The following is a 16587-nucleotide window of genomic DNA, read 5'->3' as shown; positions in this document are numbered from 1 at the left end:
ATCAATTGTGCTTGAGATGCTACATCTTGCGACCTTCCCCCACACCGAGCACAAACCTTTGCCTACGAATTCATCAAGATTGAACGACCTTCACCATCGCCTACACTTCCAGCAACAACCTGACTCCAAGAGCGATTTCAGTAGGACTTCTTACTATCTGCTCCATTCAAGCTTGACTGACATGAACTCTCCAAAGTGACAAAAGCTTCCCCAAATCAAGACCACTCTTCCACTTTCAGCCCTTCGGGAACAAAAATGGAGTTCTTAACCCTCCATCCATGTCCTAATTCCATGAAATTCCTTGCTTTAGTTACGTGAATCCCTATCCAATAATTGACATAACCAACCGTAAACCTTCTAAATCCCTTGCCCAACTTACCAACAGGAGCAGAGAATCCCTGAGAAAAACATAAGGCAGCTCTTGAAGAGAGACGAGCCCACCATTCGAACTTTCAATTCTTCTCAAGAAAGAACAAAGCTTTGACCTTCCCTACCTTATCCAGCCTCAAATCAAAGGACTTCCGTTCGATCTGAATTTCCAAACCCCCACTATTACACCTTACTAGAAACATGAAAACATTCAACTAGGAATTTTGTGATGGAAGGGCAAAATTGTGTGAGAGAGAGAGAGAGAGAGAGAGAGAGAGAGAGAGAGAGACATTGGTACTCAAGGTCCCTTTGAGAGAGAAGCTTAGCCTAAGAGGAAAGAAAACTATATTTTTATTTATTTATTCTCCCTCCTGTAAATTCTTTATCAATTAATGAAATCTTCTTTTGTTATATATATATATATTTACATTTTGACAAAAACAAATTAGGCATCTCTCTTATCTTGGTTGCAAGAATTAATATAACCAACTCTCAAAAGAGTATCTCATCTTGTCTTTGTCACTTTAATTGTTTGAAGAAACAAACAAAATTCTCAGGAGCACACATTCACTATCTTAGAGGCCCTTTCCTATAACCTCAAACGTGTGAGTCAAATATTAGAACTACCACCTCAATCCAATGTACCGGGGAAAAAAAAAAGGATTACCACCTGATCTTAACTCCCAAATCCCAAATTTCTGCACAAAGGAGGTCAAGGATATTTTTTCGTAAATAATGCTCTTTACCTCAACCCTTTAAATTTAGATGACAATAAAGTTACTGAAAACACATAATGAAGAGAAAATTATAGAGAAACCTCAAGCTGGGAAAAAAAAAATTCTGAATGGACTCTTTAAAGGGAAATTAAACTTAAAATAGAAATTCTTTATCTGAATTGCAATTTACAATTTTGGTCTAAAGTTTTAATGGAAAAATTGCTTAATTGCATCAAAGCAAAAAGATCAAGAGCAATGTCATCCTCTTAACATGTAAATATGTGGGATACGTGGTACATGATAAAACAATCAAGCATCCAGGGTTGGATGTTATTTCACATTTAATTATAACAGAAGTCAAGAAAGATGAGAATAGTTTGTACAACTTAAAAGCCACTGTATTTTCCATGATGTATTATAGAATATTTAACGATTACCATGAGTATGTATGCACATAGGCAGTTATAAACAAATAAAACGATAGACATAGAGCCATTGCCCAAACCTGCAAATTAGAAGAATTGAAAGCACCCAACCTCCCCATAACGTACCATGATTGAATAACCTGCAATTTTTCTTTTCCAAATAAGTAACTGTAGCTTGTATAAATGTAATGAATCATTCAGACACAGATGCATTATCAAATGATGACCCTTACAATCATGAAAAAAAAATTAGAATAATTTAATCTGTTCAATATTAGTAGAAAGAACAAGAGAGAGGTGGGGGGAAAATTTACTTACACTACCTAGAAAGTCAACATCTCGATCAGAAGGTGATCCCAATAATTCAAACCATATGTACGAATCAATAGGATTGAAGCTGCAGATTCCCCAAAAAAACAGAAACAAAAATAAAAACAGAAGCAAAAAGGGAAAGGAAACAAAATTCGCACAGCATTTTATAACCGACTAATTATCTTAATAAGAACATTGCTTTCAATGCCAACAAAAAAAAAGGTCAAAATGAACCAAACTAGAAGACATAATCCAACCTCATCATTTCAATCCATCCATTCATATTATATGTAACTAATAAGACCCTAGGGTAACTAATACGACCCTAGGGTTTTTTCCTAGATAAATTGGGGAAATTTAAAGAAGGGAAAATAGTACGAGAAAATAGAGTTTGATCACTTCAAAGGGCTGCCTCCAAATTAGCCAAAGGCTATGAATTATGTTATTGGAAAAGCCAAGTAGGTAGGGAAACTTACTGGGTTACATATGTATAGGGTAGGGAAACTTACTCCTATTAGGAATGTAAAATATCCCAATCCAAGTCCTTAATGAACTCAATCCCAACTGATTTGGGATTCCTAACATATTAAAACAAAAATCCCAACATTAAAAAATCCTACCATTGTATAGAATCTCAATTGATTTGGGAATCATAACACATTAATTAGAAATCCCAATTGATTTGGGGATCCTATCATTAAATAGAAAATCCCAATTGATTTGGGAATCCTAACACATTAATTAGAAATCCCAATTGATTGGGGAATCCTAATAGTTACTTATATGAGTACAATTCAATTGAAAGAGGGATACAATAAAAGAACCTAGGAATTACCATTATCTATCCACAAACCAGAAATGTGACTAGAATAAATAGTTTAGCAACACAACAGCTTTTTTCTTGACTAAGCTAGAGAAATGGCAATTGCTGCTTGATAAGACCAAATAGTTACCAAATCAGAAAATTTAGTTAGTTTGATAAATGATTACTAACTAAAAAACATAGCAGGTTCATAAAGTTGAAATCTAGAAAATAAAGTAAGCCTAAAACATATGAGCTAAGAAAATATGCCTAGTAATATCAAAGAAATCCCTCAAACCATGCCCAAAATACATGACATCCAAAATAAAATTCATTCTTAAATAATTTAAAGCTTTTTAAATGTTGCTCGTAAGACTCTTGACAATAGTATCTGTCCTAAAGAAAACAACATCAAGAACGATGGTGATAGGTGATGATAATCATGATGAAAACTCAAATTTGAAAATTGATTGAATGAGCTAATATGCAGCAGCAAGCAGGTGCTTAAATGTTGGGCCATTGAAATTTTCAAATGAATAGAGCTGATCAACAGAATGATAGGCAAGAAGATAAAGAAAGAGGAGCAAATAAGCTTGGAAATATGCAAGAGATAGATTACTCTCTAAAGCTGACTTTAAAGGCAAGAATTGAGCCCGTTTTGGACTTGTGAAAATCTCGACCCTTCTTCCGAATTCGTTCTTCGACCTATTTAAAAAATGGCCCAACATATTAAAATTCCTCAAAAAGCATAAATATATAAACAGAATGTTCTTGGTTTTCAAGGTAAATATGGTGATGCCAATTCAGATGAAATAATATATGTGCTACACAAAAGATCTCCCAATTCACAGCACTATCTTATGTGGGATAAATATGTCATTTGGTTTGCAAATCTAATATACAATCCTCACTTGTGCAATGCACAATTTTTTTATAGAATTCTTTAAAAATAATCTTAAGGAAAAAAAAAAACTAATGTTGAATAGCTTATAGCAATAGAACTGTTACAAATTCTGCAAACTTAAAAAGTTTAATAAAGTCCCATTCCCAAAATAAGCTAAAAAATAAAATATAACTTTACTATATGACTCAAACCAAGATTTTCAAAAGGCGTAAAATATTGAAATGATGAAACAAAAGAGTATGTTAGTCAGCCAGTTGCTAGTACATCAAATAAAGAAGATTTCATTTCTAATATGACTTGGGTACTGAAATGGTTCCCACATCATGCTTCCAACTAATTATTGGTGATAATGGTAATCTTCCGACCGGTGTACATGTGTACCCCACAGAGACATTTAGGGAATCAACTATGGAAAATGCAATCAAACACTGCCTCCTGCCTTCATTAAAAATGTTCCTGCTAACTCTCAATTGGCATCGGTTTTTCCTGGAGCACTTTCTCGGGTCCTTCTTGTCTTGTATGAAAGCAGGAGCAGAGCTGGTAAACTTGGAACATACCGTCAAATTACTAAGCAAAAAACCATTTTAACAGTTTGGAAGCATCTAGGGGAAACACTAAATAATTAACCATAGTCCATTCATGTTCTTGTGGAGTAACAAAGGAAAAGCAATTCAAGGTGAGTGGGAGCGCTTCTTGATGTTCTTTGCTCTTAGAGAGCGGCCACCCTAACAGGAAGAATTCTTTTCTTAAATACCCAAGGGATATGTCCTTACACAAGATCAATTTCAATCATCAAACACCAAATGATATTATTGGCAGAAAATGTGGGGGTGTTGGAAGCATGCAACACACCAGCTAATGAGAAAACTAGCCTAGAGGCCGCTGATCCACAACCTTGCAACAAGAATAAAGCGATTGAAGTATATAGGGGAATTCAGCCTCCCCCAAGTACTATAGGGAGCAAAGGCTAGGCAAGCAACCAGCTCAAGAAAGAAGAAAGTTTCGAGGTCGGAAAATGATGCCGAAAAGATGCTAGGGGAGGCCAAAAGAAACCAGTCACCACAGTCAAAGTGAAAAGTCGAAGAGACGCCATTTCCAAAGGAAATAATGGATGAACTGCTGCCAATGGGACCAGGATGCTAGTTATGAAATCATGTGATGGCACTGTGAATCTTGTAGACCATCCGAAAGACTTTCAGAGCCAAGATGGTGTCGCATATCATTATATGCTGCACCTATGATCCACAAGAAATATGCTCAGACATGGTACTCGAGCCATAAACACAGAAGGTTGTGTGAAGAGTATGCCGGTATTTTGTAGGAGAAGGAGCTGTATCAAAAGTCATATCCACTCTTGTGCTTGCGGCCAAAAGAAACTGAGTATGTCCTACGAGAAGTTGGGAATTTTTGTGAATCAGAGGAATGACATTAGCATACTTTTTTGTCACAAGGTACTACTAGCCAATCTTGCAAAATGATGCAAAGTCATACACACCCCCATGATGATTGTAACCAGAAGAACCGCAATGTGTCTTGCAGGAAGTTCGTGTGGGAGTTCGTGGAAATCATCCTGAAGGAAGGACATCAGCATATTAAAAACAAACAAACAAACCTACCTCTGCCAGGGGTATTACCGCCCAACCTTGCAAAAAGATGCCATGGACCTTGTCCAAAAACGCAACCCTTGCCACAAACACACATGCATACCCCACTCTGGTAACCAAGTCTGTGGCCATTCGCTTGGCGTACATCTACTCAAACAATTCAAGAAATCAATGGGACAGCAGAAGTTACTAGAAGTCGCAATAGACTAATTTACCAAGTGGGTGGAAATTGAGGCTTTAGCTCAAATCTAAGAGAAAGCATGTGGATGATTTGTTTGGGAGTCTGTTGGCCTAACAAGGCTTAATTTGATGATAACAAATCAAGGTTACTCAACATGTTTGTTTAAGTTTAAGTTTCAGGACTTTAAATGTTTTTATAAAATCAAGTGGATATGCTTGAAGAGCTTGAATGAAAATCACACTTAAAGCTATGAGCCATGATGAACATGAAGTTTCAAGTCATGAGGGATATAAAGATTATTAAAGATTCACTTGAAGCTCAAAAGAATGTCAGAAGCTTCATCACATGAGGGCTTAGGAACTTAGATTTATCGTGTGAAAGACTCATGTAAGTACTTCAATTTTCAATATTAATGATTGAAGCTCCTAGGATATATCATGGACTTGGAGACCTGTTTTACACATGGAAAATATTTTCTTAAAGTCCAAATTAAGTTTTCTAAAGTATGAATTTAAGTTTGGAAGTGTTGTTGAAAGGTCAGGCAACTGATGATATTTCATCAGGCGACTGAAGTGCTACTGACTTCGAAAATATGCAAACAGAATAGGCACAGGCGACTGACCTATCAGGATCAGTCGACTAACCAAATTCTAACTTTCAGGATGAGCTATTTTTAAAAGAGCTCAGACGACTAACCCTTCGAATATAGTCGACTGATGCGTATGTTTAAACAATTAACAGCGCCAATCTTGTTTCCAAAACTTGCATGATTGGTTTCCAAATAGAGAGAAAATTTGAGGGAAACTTTTTGAAACCCTGGTGCACTATTTAAACTTAATATTCTCGCACATTAGGGCAAGAAGAGAGAACGGCACGGCACACATTCTTTCAAAACTTTCTGGTTATACTGCTGAAATATTTTTCTGGAGAGGCTGTTGTGTCCTTGCTGCAAACTCACGAAATTCTGATTTGATCTTTCAAAACTCACACTCTTTAATCAGATTTCTGGTGATATACTTTCAAGCTTCAACTTCTATATTGATTTATTTGAAGTATTGTGATTCTAATGTGTACTAATCTGCTTGATTGAGGAGTATTCTTTTGTACAAGCAATCTTGCTTTGTTTGCATTGTTTTTGACAATTCAAGTATTTTGAATCGTTGCCTAACGAGAGGGTTGTTCTCGTTAGAGAGGCAAGCTCAACCTTGAACGGAGAGAGGCTTACTTCACTTGATAACAAAGTGGAAAGGAAATCCTCAAAGTGGGTTGCTTGAGGCAAGGACGTACGCTGCGGCCGAACCTTGTAAAAAATACAGTGTTCAGCTTCTTCTTCCATTAACTCTTTAATTTCTGCAAGATATAAACTGCGTGCTTGATTTTACAATCTTTGAAAACTTGCTAAATATTTGAGAACTTGCTGGACATTGATATTGCTGAATATTGGAGACTATTGAATGATTGGAAACTGATTTTTGGATGAAACAAGAACACTTAAAGTTTGCTGATTGTATGTTGAATTAAAAATTCATAATAGCAAAAGTCTTTGAATCTTTGAATAAATAAGCTGAGGTAAAAGGGTTGGTCTTTAATCATACTATTGAAGTATATGTGCTGAGATAAACAAACTTCCACTGCTGAAATTGTTTTTTGTAACTTCCATTGATTCCAGCTGAAAATCAGATTCTGAAAAATTGCTTAACTGAATTCATTAAATGTTGATTTTATATTGTAAATTCAGATTTTATATTTATCTTCATATTCATATCTAGGACTCCCGATTGGTATAGTACGGCCGCTGCATAGATATATTATTTGTGTAAATCATTGAAGTTTAAAATAATCAAGGGTTAAAGTAAATAGGAATTCCGCAAATAAATTTAAATAACCCAATTCACCCCCCTCTTAGGAATACATCCTAATTTCAGAGTCTCTGATTTGTAAGTTCGGAATTCCCCATGCCAATTTGATGGAAAATAGGGGGAAATTTGATTGCGGAGTTTTGAATGAGGAAGAACATTTGTACCTGATGCACATGAACAAGCTAACCATAAGCCAATAGATAAGCAAAGGTGATCAGTCACAATCCTCCAAACAATTAAGACCAGAATTGATGGCATATTTGGGAAATGGGTGGGCCAACTTCCCATGATACTTGGTTCCCCTAGACTACAAGCAAGACAAAAATCAGTGAGGTGCCCTTCAATTTGGCTAGTGCCATTAGAGATTGGGTTGCAATTCCAATGCATTCAAGCTTACAACCCAAAGACTAATGGCAAAGACCTATGAGCTAACCAGGACCTCCTTGAGGCAAGGAACGCACCATTTGAATCGCAACTTCTTTTCTTTTTTCTTTTTTTTTATAGCAAAAGAAAATTAAATTAATGAGAGAATAATGTACAAGAGGAAGAATGGGACATCTCCCAAAAAAATCTGGAAAAAACCAGAAAAAACAACAAAAACCTACAGAAAAAGGAATCAACAAGCCAACACATTCCTCCAATCTCTTTGAATCTATTGGAAACTATTTCCTCAAAAAAAACCCAAAATCGACTCACCACAATAAATACTGCAACTTATCCCATTTCCTAGAGAATATCTATGCACTATGTTCCATCCATATCTCCCATTAAACTGCAAATAAACTACACCTCCATAAGGTTGCAATAAGTTTTTAGTATTTATTTTACTAAGCCCAACCAACCAAGTGAAAGCCTTAATTTTTTAGGGATCCTTGGCCTTCCATATTATAGGAAAAAGAAGAAGTGAGGAATTAGAAATGGATCTAGAATTCAAAAAAATATCTGCAAGAATTCACTCCCCACTTATCCAAGGACCAAGAGTGAACATCCCTCCCTGACAAAAGATTACTTTCGTTCAATAAAGAGAACAAATAAGACAACTCCTCCATCTCCCTATAATTAAGAGGTCTCCTAAAATGGAGATTCCAGGAAACCAAAGAATTGATCAAATAGAAAGGTTAAGAAGTGATTTTTTCGAGGAGATCTAGAGTCTGCCCCATCCCATGTCAGAATGGAGGTGGCGAACTCCAAGAAAATTGGGATGGACCATACAAATTCTAAGAGATTGTTTGCCCAGAGACCTACACTATTGACTACATTGGGGGGAAATGGTAAAGCATCGAAAATTCGAGATGGCCAACAGTCCATAAAAGGGGGTAAGATTATCAATAAGGTGTGTTAAGCCTCAAAGATCCCCAAAGCCAAGAGCCAAGAGAGGAGTTATATTATTAAAATAATAAGTGTGTTAAGCCATAAGGATTCCCAAGGGACAAGAGCCTAGAGAGGGGATTATGTCACAAATGAGGAATGTTAATCCTTAATAACCCCCAAGGGCCAAGAGCCAAAAGGGAGGGTTAAATTAAAGGAACATTGGCCTCTGAAATCACAGCTAACTCCTCTATAGTTATATCACCAATGTCCATTATGAAGGCATCGAGAGCACCTGCGGACTCAAAAGAGATCTCTTTAGTCCTTAGAGCCATGGCTTTCAAGATTGCAAAAAATTAGTGATGGGCACCATGGTGGACAGAGTCTTAAAGATCCCTTGCCAGCTCCAGATGAGCCAAACACAAGGTCAAGAGCTAAGAAGATCAAGGAAGCAAAGAAAGGATTGGTGCAATCCACTTGGGCCGAGTTTAAAAATTTATCAAGCAAGACCCCAACATTCAAGATGGGCTTGAAAGAAGAAGAACCAGCTTTAATCCATGTGATACAAGCTACAGAAGGGGGCGGCATAGACTAGTGGTTTAGTGTAGACTCTTTATTTCAATAAGTATAGGCGTGTGGGCCTATTTTAATTTATTTGGTGGGCTTCTTATATTAGTTATAGGCGTGTAGTTTAGGGTGTTGATATGTTATTTGAATTTAAATTTGAACTTGAATTTGAATTTGAATTTTGAATTTGTAGCTGTACAAATTCCTTGAGACCCGTGTCATTTTATTCCTTTTTTGTTTCTTGAATCTATTGCTAGTTGGAATAATACAAGGTTGTGTCTTGATTTAGTTCAACTAGTTCTTAAAGAACTTGAAAGGGAAAACAAGTGAGGTAAAAGGCAAGAGTGGGTGAGAATAGCATTGGAAGGCCAAAAGAGTGAAACACGAGTGGAGTGACAATATTTGAGCGTAAACACGTAAGGGAGTGTGTGAGGTTTTACGACTAACATTCTTGTTTCGCGTCGCATTAAAAAGGTCTCATAAGAGTAACTCAACACCTAAAGGGAGGAGGATAACTCATTCTTTGTGTTGCAGGCCATGCAACAATAGTTTGAACAGTTGAATTTGGTGTTGGGGGAGGTAAGGGATAGAATCGATCAGCAAAAGGTAGCGATTAGAAATCTACAAGGTGGGCGAGATAGGAGGAGATGCGAGCCTAGCATTGAAAATGAGTAAGAGAACAAAGAAGAGGATCAGGAGGACATAGCATCTGAAGTTGGAATGGGTGGAATGGGCAGACCTAGAGGAAGTAGGCGTGGAAGAGGACCTAGGAGAAATCCAAGGGGTTGAGATGGGATAGATAGGAACCTTGGGAGCATCAAAACGAAAATACCATCTTTCCAAGGTAGGATTGACCCTGAAGTCTATTTAGAGCGGGAGAAGAAAATAGAGTTGATTTTTGCTTGTCACAATTATTCAGAGGAGAAGAAGGTGAAGCTAGCGGTAATTGAGTTCACTGATTAGGCAATTATTTGGTGGGATCAATTAGTGACCAATAGGAGGAGGAATCATGAGACCTGTAGAAACATGGGGCAAGTTGAAAGCTCTCATGAGGCGGAGATTTGTACCTAGCCACTACTATAAAGACCTTTACCAAAAATTACAAAACCTTACACAAGGGTCTAGGAGTGTAGAGGATTAACATAAGGAGATGGTGGTGGCTATGATTCGAGCTAATGTAGAATAGGATCAGGAGACTACAATGGCCAAATTTTTAACTAGTTTGAATAGGAACATAGCCAATGTAGTTGAGTTGCAGCATTATGTGGAGGTAGAAGACATGGCTATGAAGATAGAGAGGCAGCTAAAGAGAAAGGGGGCAGCAAGGTATACCTCAGTTTCTAGCACTCCTTGGAAACCAAAGTGGGATAGAAATGATCGAGCTGTAGTAAAGGGGAAGGCCGAACCACATAAGGGAAAAGATGAGGGAACTGGCAAGAACAAACCCAAGGTAGATTTCCAACCTTCAAGGAATCGAGATATTAAATGTTTCAAATGTTTGGGTCCAGGACACATCGCATCTCAATGTCCAAACAAGCGGGTGATGGTTATCCGTGACAATGGGGAAGTGATGATTGAGAGTGACAACGATAGTGATGAGATGCCCAAGTTGGTCGATGCTAATGATGATGATGGAGAGGAATATCCCGTTGAAGGTGATTCTTTTGTTGCCAGGCGTGTTCTCAATATGCAAATTATGGTAGATGAAATGGAGCAGCAGATAGAGAACATATTTCATACTAGATGTTATGTAAACAACAAGGTGTGTAGTATGATTATAGACGGGGGAAGTTGCACCAATGTAGCTAGTACTACCCTAGTTGAGAAGTTGAGCTTACCTTTACAGAAGCAACCTAGACCTTATAATTGCAATGGTTGAATGAATTTGGGGAGGTCAAGGTCAATAAGCAGGTTTTGGTAGCTTTTACCATTGGGAGGTATAGCAATGAGGTGCTTTGTGATGTAGTTCCTATGCATGTTGGCCATATTTTGTTGGGGAGGCCGTGGCAGCATGATAGGAGGGTGATTCATGATGGGTTTAGGAGCAGGTACAGCTTTGTAAAGGATAGAAAAACAATCAAGCTTGCTCCTTTAACCCCAAAACAGGTCTATGAGGACCAACTAAAGCTAAAAAGTGAGATTGAGCAAAAAAGAAAGGGTGAGGCCAAAACAAAAGAAAGAAAAATGAGGGTGAGGCCAAAACATCAAGAAAAAGAGACAGTGGAAAAGAAAATAGAGAGGTGGCTGAGAATAAAGAAAAGAGAGTGGAGCCACGAAAGAGAAAAAGAGAGTGAAAAATAAAACAGAGAGGTGGCTAAGAATAAAGAAAAGAGAGTGGAACCACAAGAGAGAAAAGAAAGAGAACCTACAAAGAGAAAAGAAAAGACAAAGATGAGTTTTTATGCAAAGGAGAGTGAGGTTAAGAGGGCCTTCCTAACAAACCAACCTATGATTTTTCTTGTTTACAAAGAATCTTATCTTAATCTTGATGAAACTAACCAATCCCTTCCTAGTTTGGCTGTTTCTTTGATGCAGGAGTTTGAAGATATATTTCCAGAGGAGATGCCGGGTGGGTTGCCGCCCATTAGAGGTATTGAGCATCAAATTGATTTCATACCTGGAGCCGTTATTCCAAATCGACCAGCATATAGGAGTAATCCAGAGGAGACAAAGGAGCTTCTAAGGCAAATTGAAGATTTGATGAGCAAGGGGGAGGTGAGAGAGAGCATAAGCCCATATGCAGTACCAATGCTACTAGTGCCAAAGAAGGATGGGACTTGGAGGATGTGCGTTGATTGCAGAGCGCTCAACAATATTACGTAAAGTATTTTCATCCCATTCCTAGATTAGATTATATGCTTGATGAATAGCATGGCTCATGCATTTTCAGTAAAATAGATCTTAAAAGTGGATACCATCAAATTAGAATGAAAGAGGGAGATGAATGGAAAACTGTTTTTAAGCCTAAATATGGACTTTATGAATGGTTAGTTAAGCCATTTGGACTTACAAATGCGCCTAGTACTTTCTTGAGATTAATGAACCATATATTACGTGCGTTCATAGGCAAATTTGTAGTCGGGTACTTTGATGATATCCTAGTGTACAGCAAGAACTTAAAAGAACATATTGAGCATTTGAGATGTGTGTTCGATGTGTTGAGATGTGAAAAGTTGTATGCTAATTTTAAGAAATGTACCTTTGGTATGGAAAAAGTAGTTTTTCTTGGTTATGTTGTTAGTACAAAGGTATTGAGGTGGATGAAGAGAAAGTCAAGGCCATCAAGGAGTGACCAACACCTAAAAGCATCACTGAGGTAAGAAGCTTTCATGGTTTAGCTAGCTTTTACAGGCGTTTTGTCAAGGATTTTAGCACCATTGCTGCACCACTCACTGAAATAATTAAAAAGAATGTTGGATTTCATTGGGGGATTGATCAAGCGAATGCATTTGCTACTCTTAAAGAAAGGTTATGTCCTGCACCTATGTTAGCATTACCTGACTTTAACAAAACTTTTGAGACTTAATGTGATGCCTTAGGAATAGGAATTGGAGTCGTTTTGATGCAGGATAGGCGGCCCATAACTTTCTTCAGTGAGAAGCTAAGTGGGGCGGCCCTGAATTACCCGACTTATGACAAAGAACTTTATGCTCTTGTTTGTGCTCTAAAGATGTGGCAGCACTACCTCTGGCCTAAGGAGTTTGTTATCCACACTGATCATGAATCATTGAAGCATCTCAAGGGTCAAGGTGAATTAAATAAGAGACATCCTAGATGGATGGAATACATCGAGACCTTTCCTTATGTCATCCATTACAAGCAAGGTAAGGGGAACATTGTTGTTAATGCTTTATCACGGAGGTATGTACTTCTTACTTCTATGAGTGCTAAAATGCTTGGGTTTGAATATGTGAAAGACGTGTATGCCAATGACACTGATTTTTCTTATGTCTATATGGCGTGTGATAAAGCGGCATTTGGTAAGTTTTACAAGCATGATGGTTATTTGTTTAAAGAAAGCAAATTGTGTGCACCAAATTGTTCAATGCGTGAATTATTGGTGCATGCGGCACATGGTGGGGGATTAATGGGACACTTTGGTGTCAGGAAAACCTTAGAAATTTTACAAGAACATTTCTTTTGGCCTAGGATAAGAAGAGATGTCACTCGAACATGTGGTAGGTGCATTACATGTAGAAAGGCCAAATCTAGGGTAAGGTTTTACCCTTACCCGTTCCTAGCGAGCCATGGGTAGACATATCTATAGCCTTTGTTTTGGGGCTGCCTAGGACAAAAAAGGGTAGAGACTCTATTTTTGTGGTAGTGGACAGATTTAGTAAAATGGCACATTTCATTCCATGCCATAAAACAAATGATGCCACAAACATAGCTGATTTATTTTTCAAGGAAATAGTGCGACTCCATGGTGTACCTAGAAGTATTGTTTCTGATAGGGATGCTAAATTCCTTAGCTGCTTTTGGAAGATTTTGTGGGGAAAATTAGGTACTAAACTTTTATTTTCCACTACTTGTCATCCACAGACTGATGGGTAGACTAAAGTAGTCAACAGGACTCTAACTCAACTCTTACGCACTGTCATTCAAAAGAATTTAAAAACTTGGGAGGACTGTTTGTCATTTATAGAGTTTTGCATATAATAGGACTATGCATACTACTACTTCTTATTCTCCCTTTGAAACTATTTATGGTTTTAATCCACTTACTCCTTTAGATTTAATGCCTTTACCTATTGATGAAAGGAGTAGTTTGGATGGACACAGGAAGGCCGAATTGGTGAAGTCAATTCATGAGAGGGTACGGCTTCAAATTGCGCAGAAGAATGAAAAGTTTGCTTCCCAAGCCAATAAAGGGTGAAGGCGAGTCATCTTTGAACCAGCAAATTGGGTTTGGGTTCATATGCGCAAAGAAAGATTCCCAACCCATAGAAGGAATAAATTGCATCCTCAAGGAGATGGATCTTTCCAAATCCTTGATAAAATTAATGATAATGCTTATAAAGTGGATCTTCCAGGTGAGTATAATGTCTCTACTACTTTCAATGTTTCTGATCTTTCTCCATTTGATGTAGGTGACGATTCGAGGTTGAATCTTTTTTAGGAGAGGGGGAATGATGGGCACCATGGTGGATCGAGTCTTAAAGATCCCTTGCAAGTTCCAGATGGACCAATCACAAGGTCAAAATCTAAGAAGCTTAAAGAAGCAATGCAAGGATTGGTGCAATCCACTTGGACCAAGTTTGAAAATTTATCAAGCAAAGAAGAAGAACCAACTTTAATCCATGTGATACAAGCTACAGAGGGGGGGCAGCATAGCCTAGTGGTTTAGTGTAGACTCTTTATTTCAATAAGTATAGGCGTGTAGGCCTATGTTAATTTATTAAGTGGCCTTTTTTATTAGTTATAGCCATGTAGTTTAGGGTGTTGATACGTTATTTGAATTTAAATTTGAATTTGAATTTGAATTTGAATTGGAATTTGAACGTGAATAAGTTTTCTTCATAGAGAATTTTCAGTTTTCTCTATTTGTTCTTGAATGAAATAAGAACTTATCAAAGGCCAAACCTTTGTGGCGTTCTCACCGAATCTAGGTTCTTGAAACAAGGTTTCAACGAGTCTAGATCATCTTGACTTGATTCTAGGCGTTTTTGGGTAAGTTTTCAATTTGGTTGTGGGTTCAAGGGATTCCGATCTCACGGTTTCACATCAATTAGATCCTATGTCAACATAAGGATTTGTCTCAGTCGTGACTCGCTCCTCAACAATGTCACCAAAAACATCTATGAAGGCATCAAGAGTGACCATGGACTCCAAAGAGATCACCTAAGAGCCATGGCCTTCAAGATTGCCTTCATGCAAATATCGAAGCCACCCATCTAGAGGAGGTATGAATCTTGTGATCATCCAACTCTTTCATCAAAGAAACTAAAGCCCAAAACCTTGCAACCTTGACCTCTTTTGCCCAAACCTAGCTTTAAAAAGGCAAGGTGAGGACTCAAAGGTACTAATCATAACCTAGGCCTCCTCCAACCTCTCGTTCATTCCACCTTCACTGGTTGCCTTCTCCATCACTTCACGCTATTTTTTTTCTCTCAGTCTTCATCTCGACAGCCATGCTTTGTATTGCAATGCCTTTTTGTTTGGAGCTAGCGAGTCACTCTAAGGTGACCTAGACAATGGTCACCATTCGAGTTCCTACAATGCACGCGTGTGTCCATGTATAAAAACTAAAACTAAAGCTAATGTTGGAGAGGATGTGGTCAAATTACCTAGGAATAGCTAGGAGAAATAATCATAGAGGCACTCTATAGGGCTAGAATCTAGTGAGGGGAAGACAACAAAGTCCCCTAATCCTTTTTTTTTCCCCTTTTGGAAAGAGGGGGGGGGGGGCCGCCTAGTGCCAGACATTACAAGGAGGGCAGCATGGGGCTCCTCAACCAATTCAATCACTTACTTCAGCATAAGGCTTAGAGCCTAGGGCCCCATGGCCAACAAGGGCATGAGGGCCTCCTTAATTACTTCTCCTCAGTAATCACCTTAGGTGGCTTCTCGAGAGCAGCCTTGTCTAGTAGCATTTCCCCTTCGTTGTACCCTTGCAAGGAAATCGAGGGTCGGAGAGACCCAAAGTGAGAAAACTAGGATAAGCAAAACAATTATCAATGCACACCCATGAAGATACACACACACACACACACACATGTCGACATCACGTTTGGATGGTCCGTCAACATTTTGGCAACCATTTACAAACCAAACAAGTATAAACAACCAAATCATTTGTTTCTTAACTTGCTTCTTTATTTTAAAAAACAGAGTCACCATTTTATTTTAGTTTTCAAAAGGCAAAATAAAGGAAAACCTTTTTGAAAAGAAATTAGGTTTGGGAGTACTTTGTGAATAGGGAAGACAATACTTTTAAGTCCCTTTTTATTGGAATTCAAAGAATTAGCACCCTAAAACACTCATTCTATGAATGGTTATCGTGCTTACCCTCTGTGTGTGTGTGTGTGTGTATCACCCTTTTTTGAAAGTAAATTTCCAAAAGAAAAGGTTGGAACTTGAAAAATATTTGAAAAATCATGTTGCAGTATCAAGCAGTCGAACGCCTGCAGAGGCCGATCGATCACCCCTCTGCAAGTTTCTTTCCTTTTTGTTTATTCAATTCATAAATTTTCCACCCCTTAACCCCTTTGAAAAGGATTTTGTATTCCATACAAAAGACTTATCATGAGAATCCTAAACAAACATGTAAAAAATGTAAAATGAAGAAGAGATGAAGGAAAGACTTGATTTTTTGTTTGGTATGGTTGGATCTACAAAGTAGACTGCCTACGTATCCTCAAAATAGGAATCAAGTCATTTGTAGCTCTCAAAAACATTTTCAAAATGAGTTTTAGAAAACTTTTTTGGTATATATTTTGACAAAAAATTTCCCTTGAAAAGACTCAAAAGTCTTTTTGAATCACTTGAAACCTTTATTGAAAAACCTTCATTCCTTGATTAGAGAACTAATTTTTCAATA

At 37.7% G+C, this 16587-nt stretch overlaps 1 protein-coding gene across 2 annotated transcripts in view; it reads right to left on the bottom strand.

Moving 5' to 3' along the window:
- The window catches only part of LOC131153582 (uncharacterized), a 55442-nt gene that overhangs the window by 16594 nt on the left and 22261 nt on the right, over positions 1–16587 (bottom strand). The window contains exons 3-5 of one of the 2 annotated variants that reach the window (XM_058105991.1): positions 3244–3329; positions 1829–1907; positions 1591–1650 (exon numbers count right to left, since the gene is read on the bottom strand). In XM_058105991.1, the coding sequence (XP_057961974.1) occupies positions 1591–1650; positions 1829–1907; positions 3244–3329 (225 nt within the window). The remainder of the gene's footprint in view (positions 1–1590; positions 1651–1828; positions 1908–3243; positions 3330–16587) is intronic. The other variant, XM_058105992.1, reaches the window with a different exon arrangement.

Source organism: Malania oleifera, chromosome 4 (genome assembly GCF_029873635.1).
Source record: "Malania oleifera isolate guangnan ecotype guangnan chromosome 4, ASM2987363v1, whole genome shotgun sequence".
Classification (NCBI taxonomy): Eukaryota; Viridiplantae; Streptophyta; class Magnoliopsida; order Santalales; family Ximeniaceae; genus Malania; species Malania oleifera.
The sequence above is the reverse complement of the archived record's forward strand: the minus strand, read 5'-3'. Positions and strand labels throughout refer to the sequence as shown.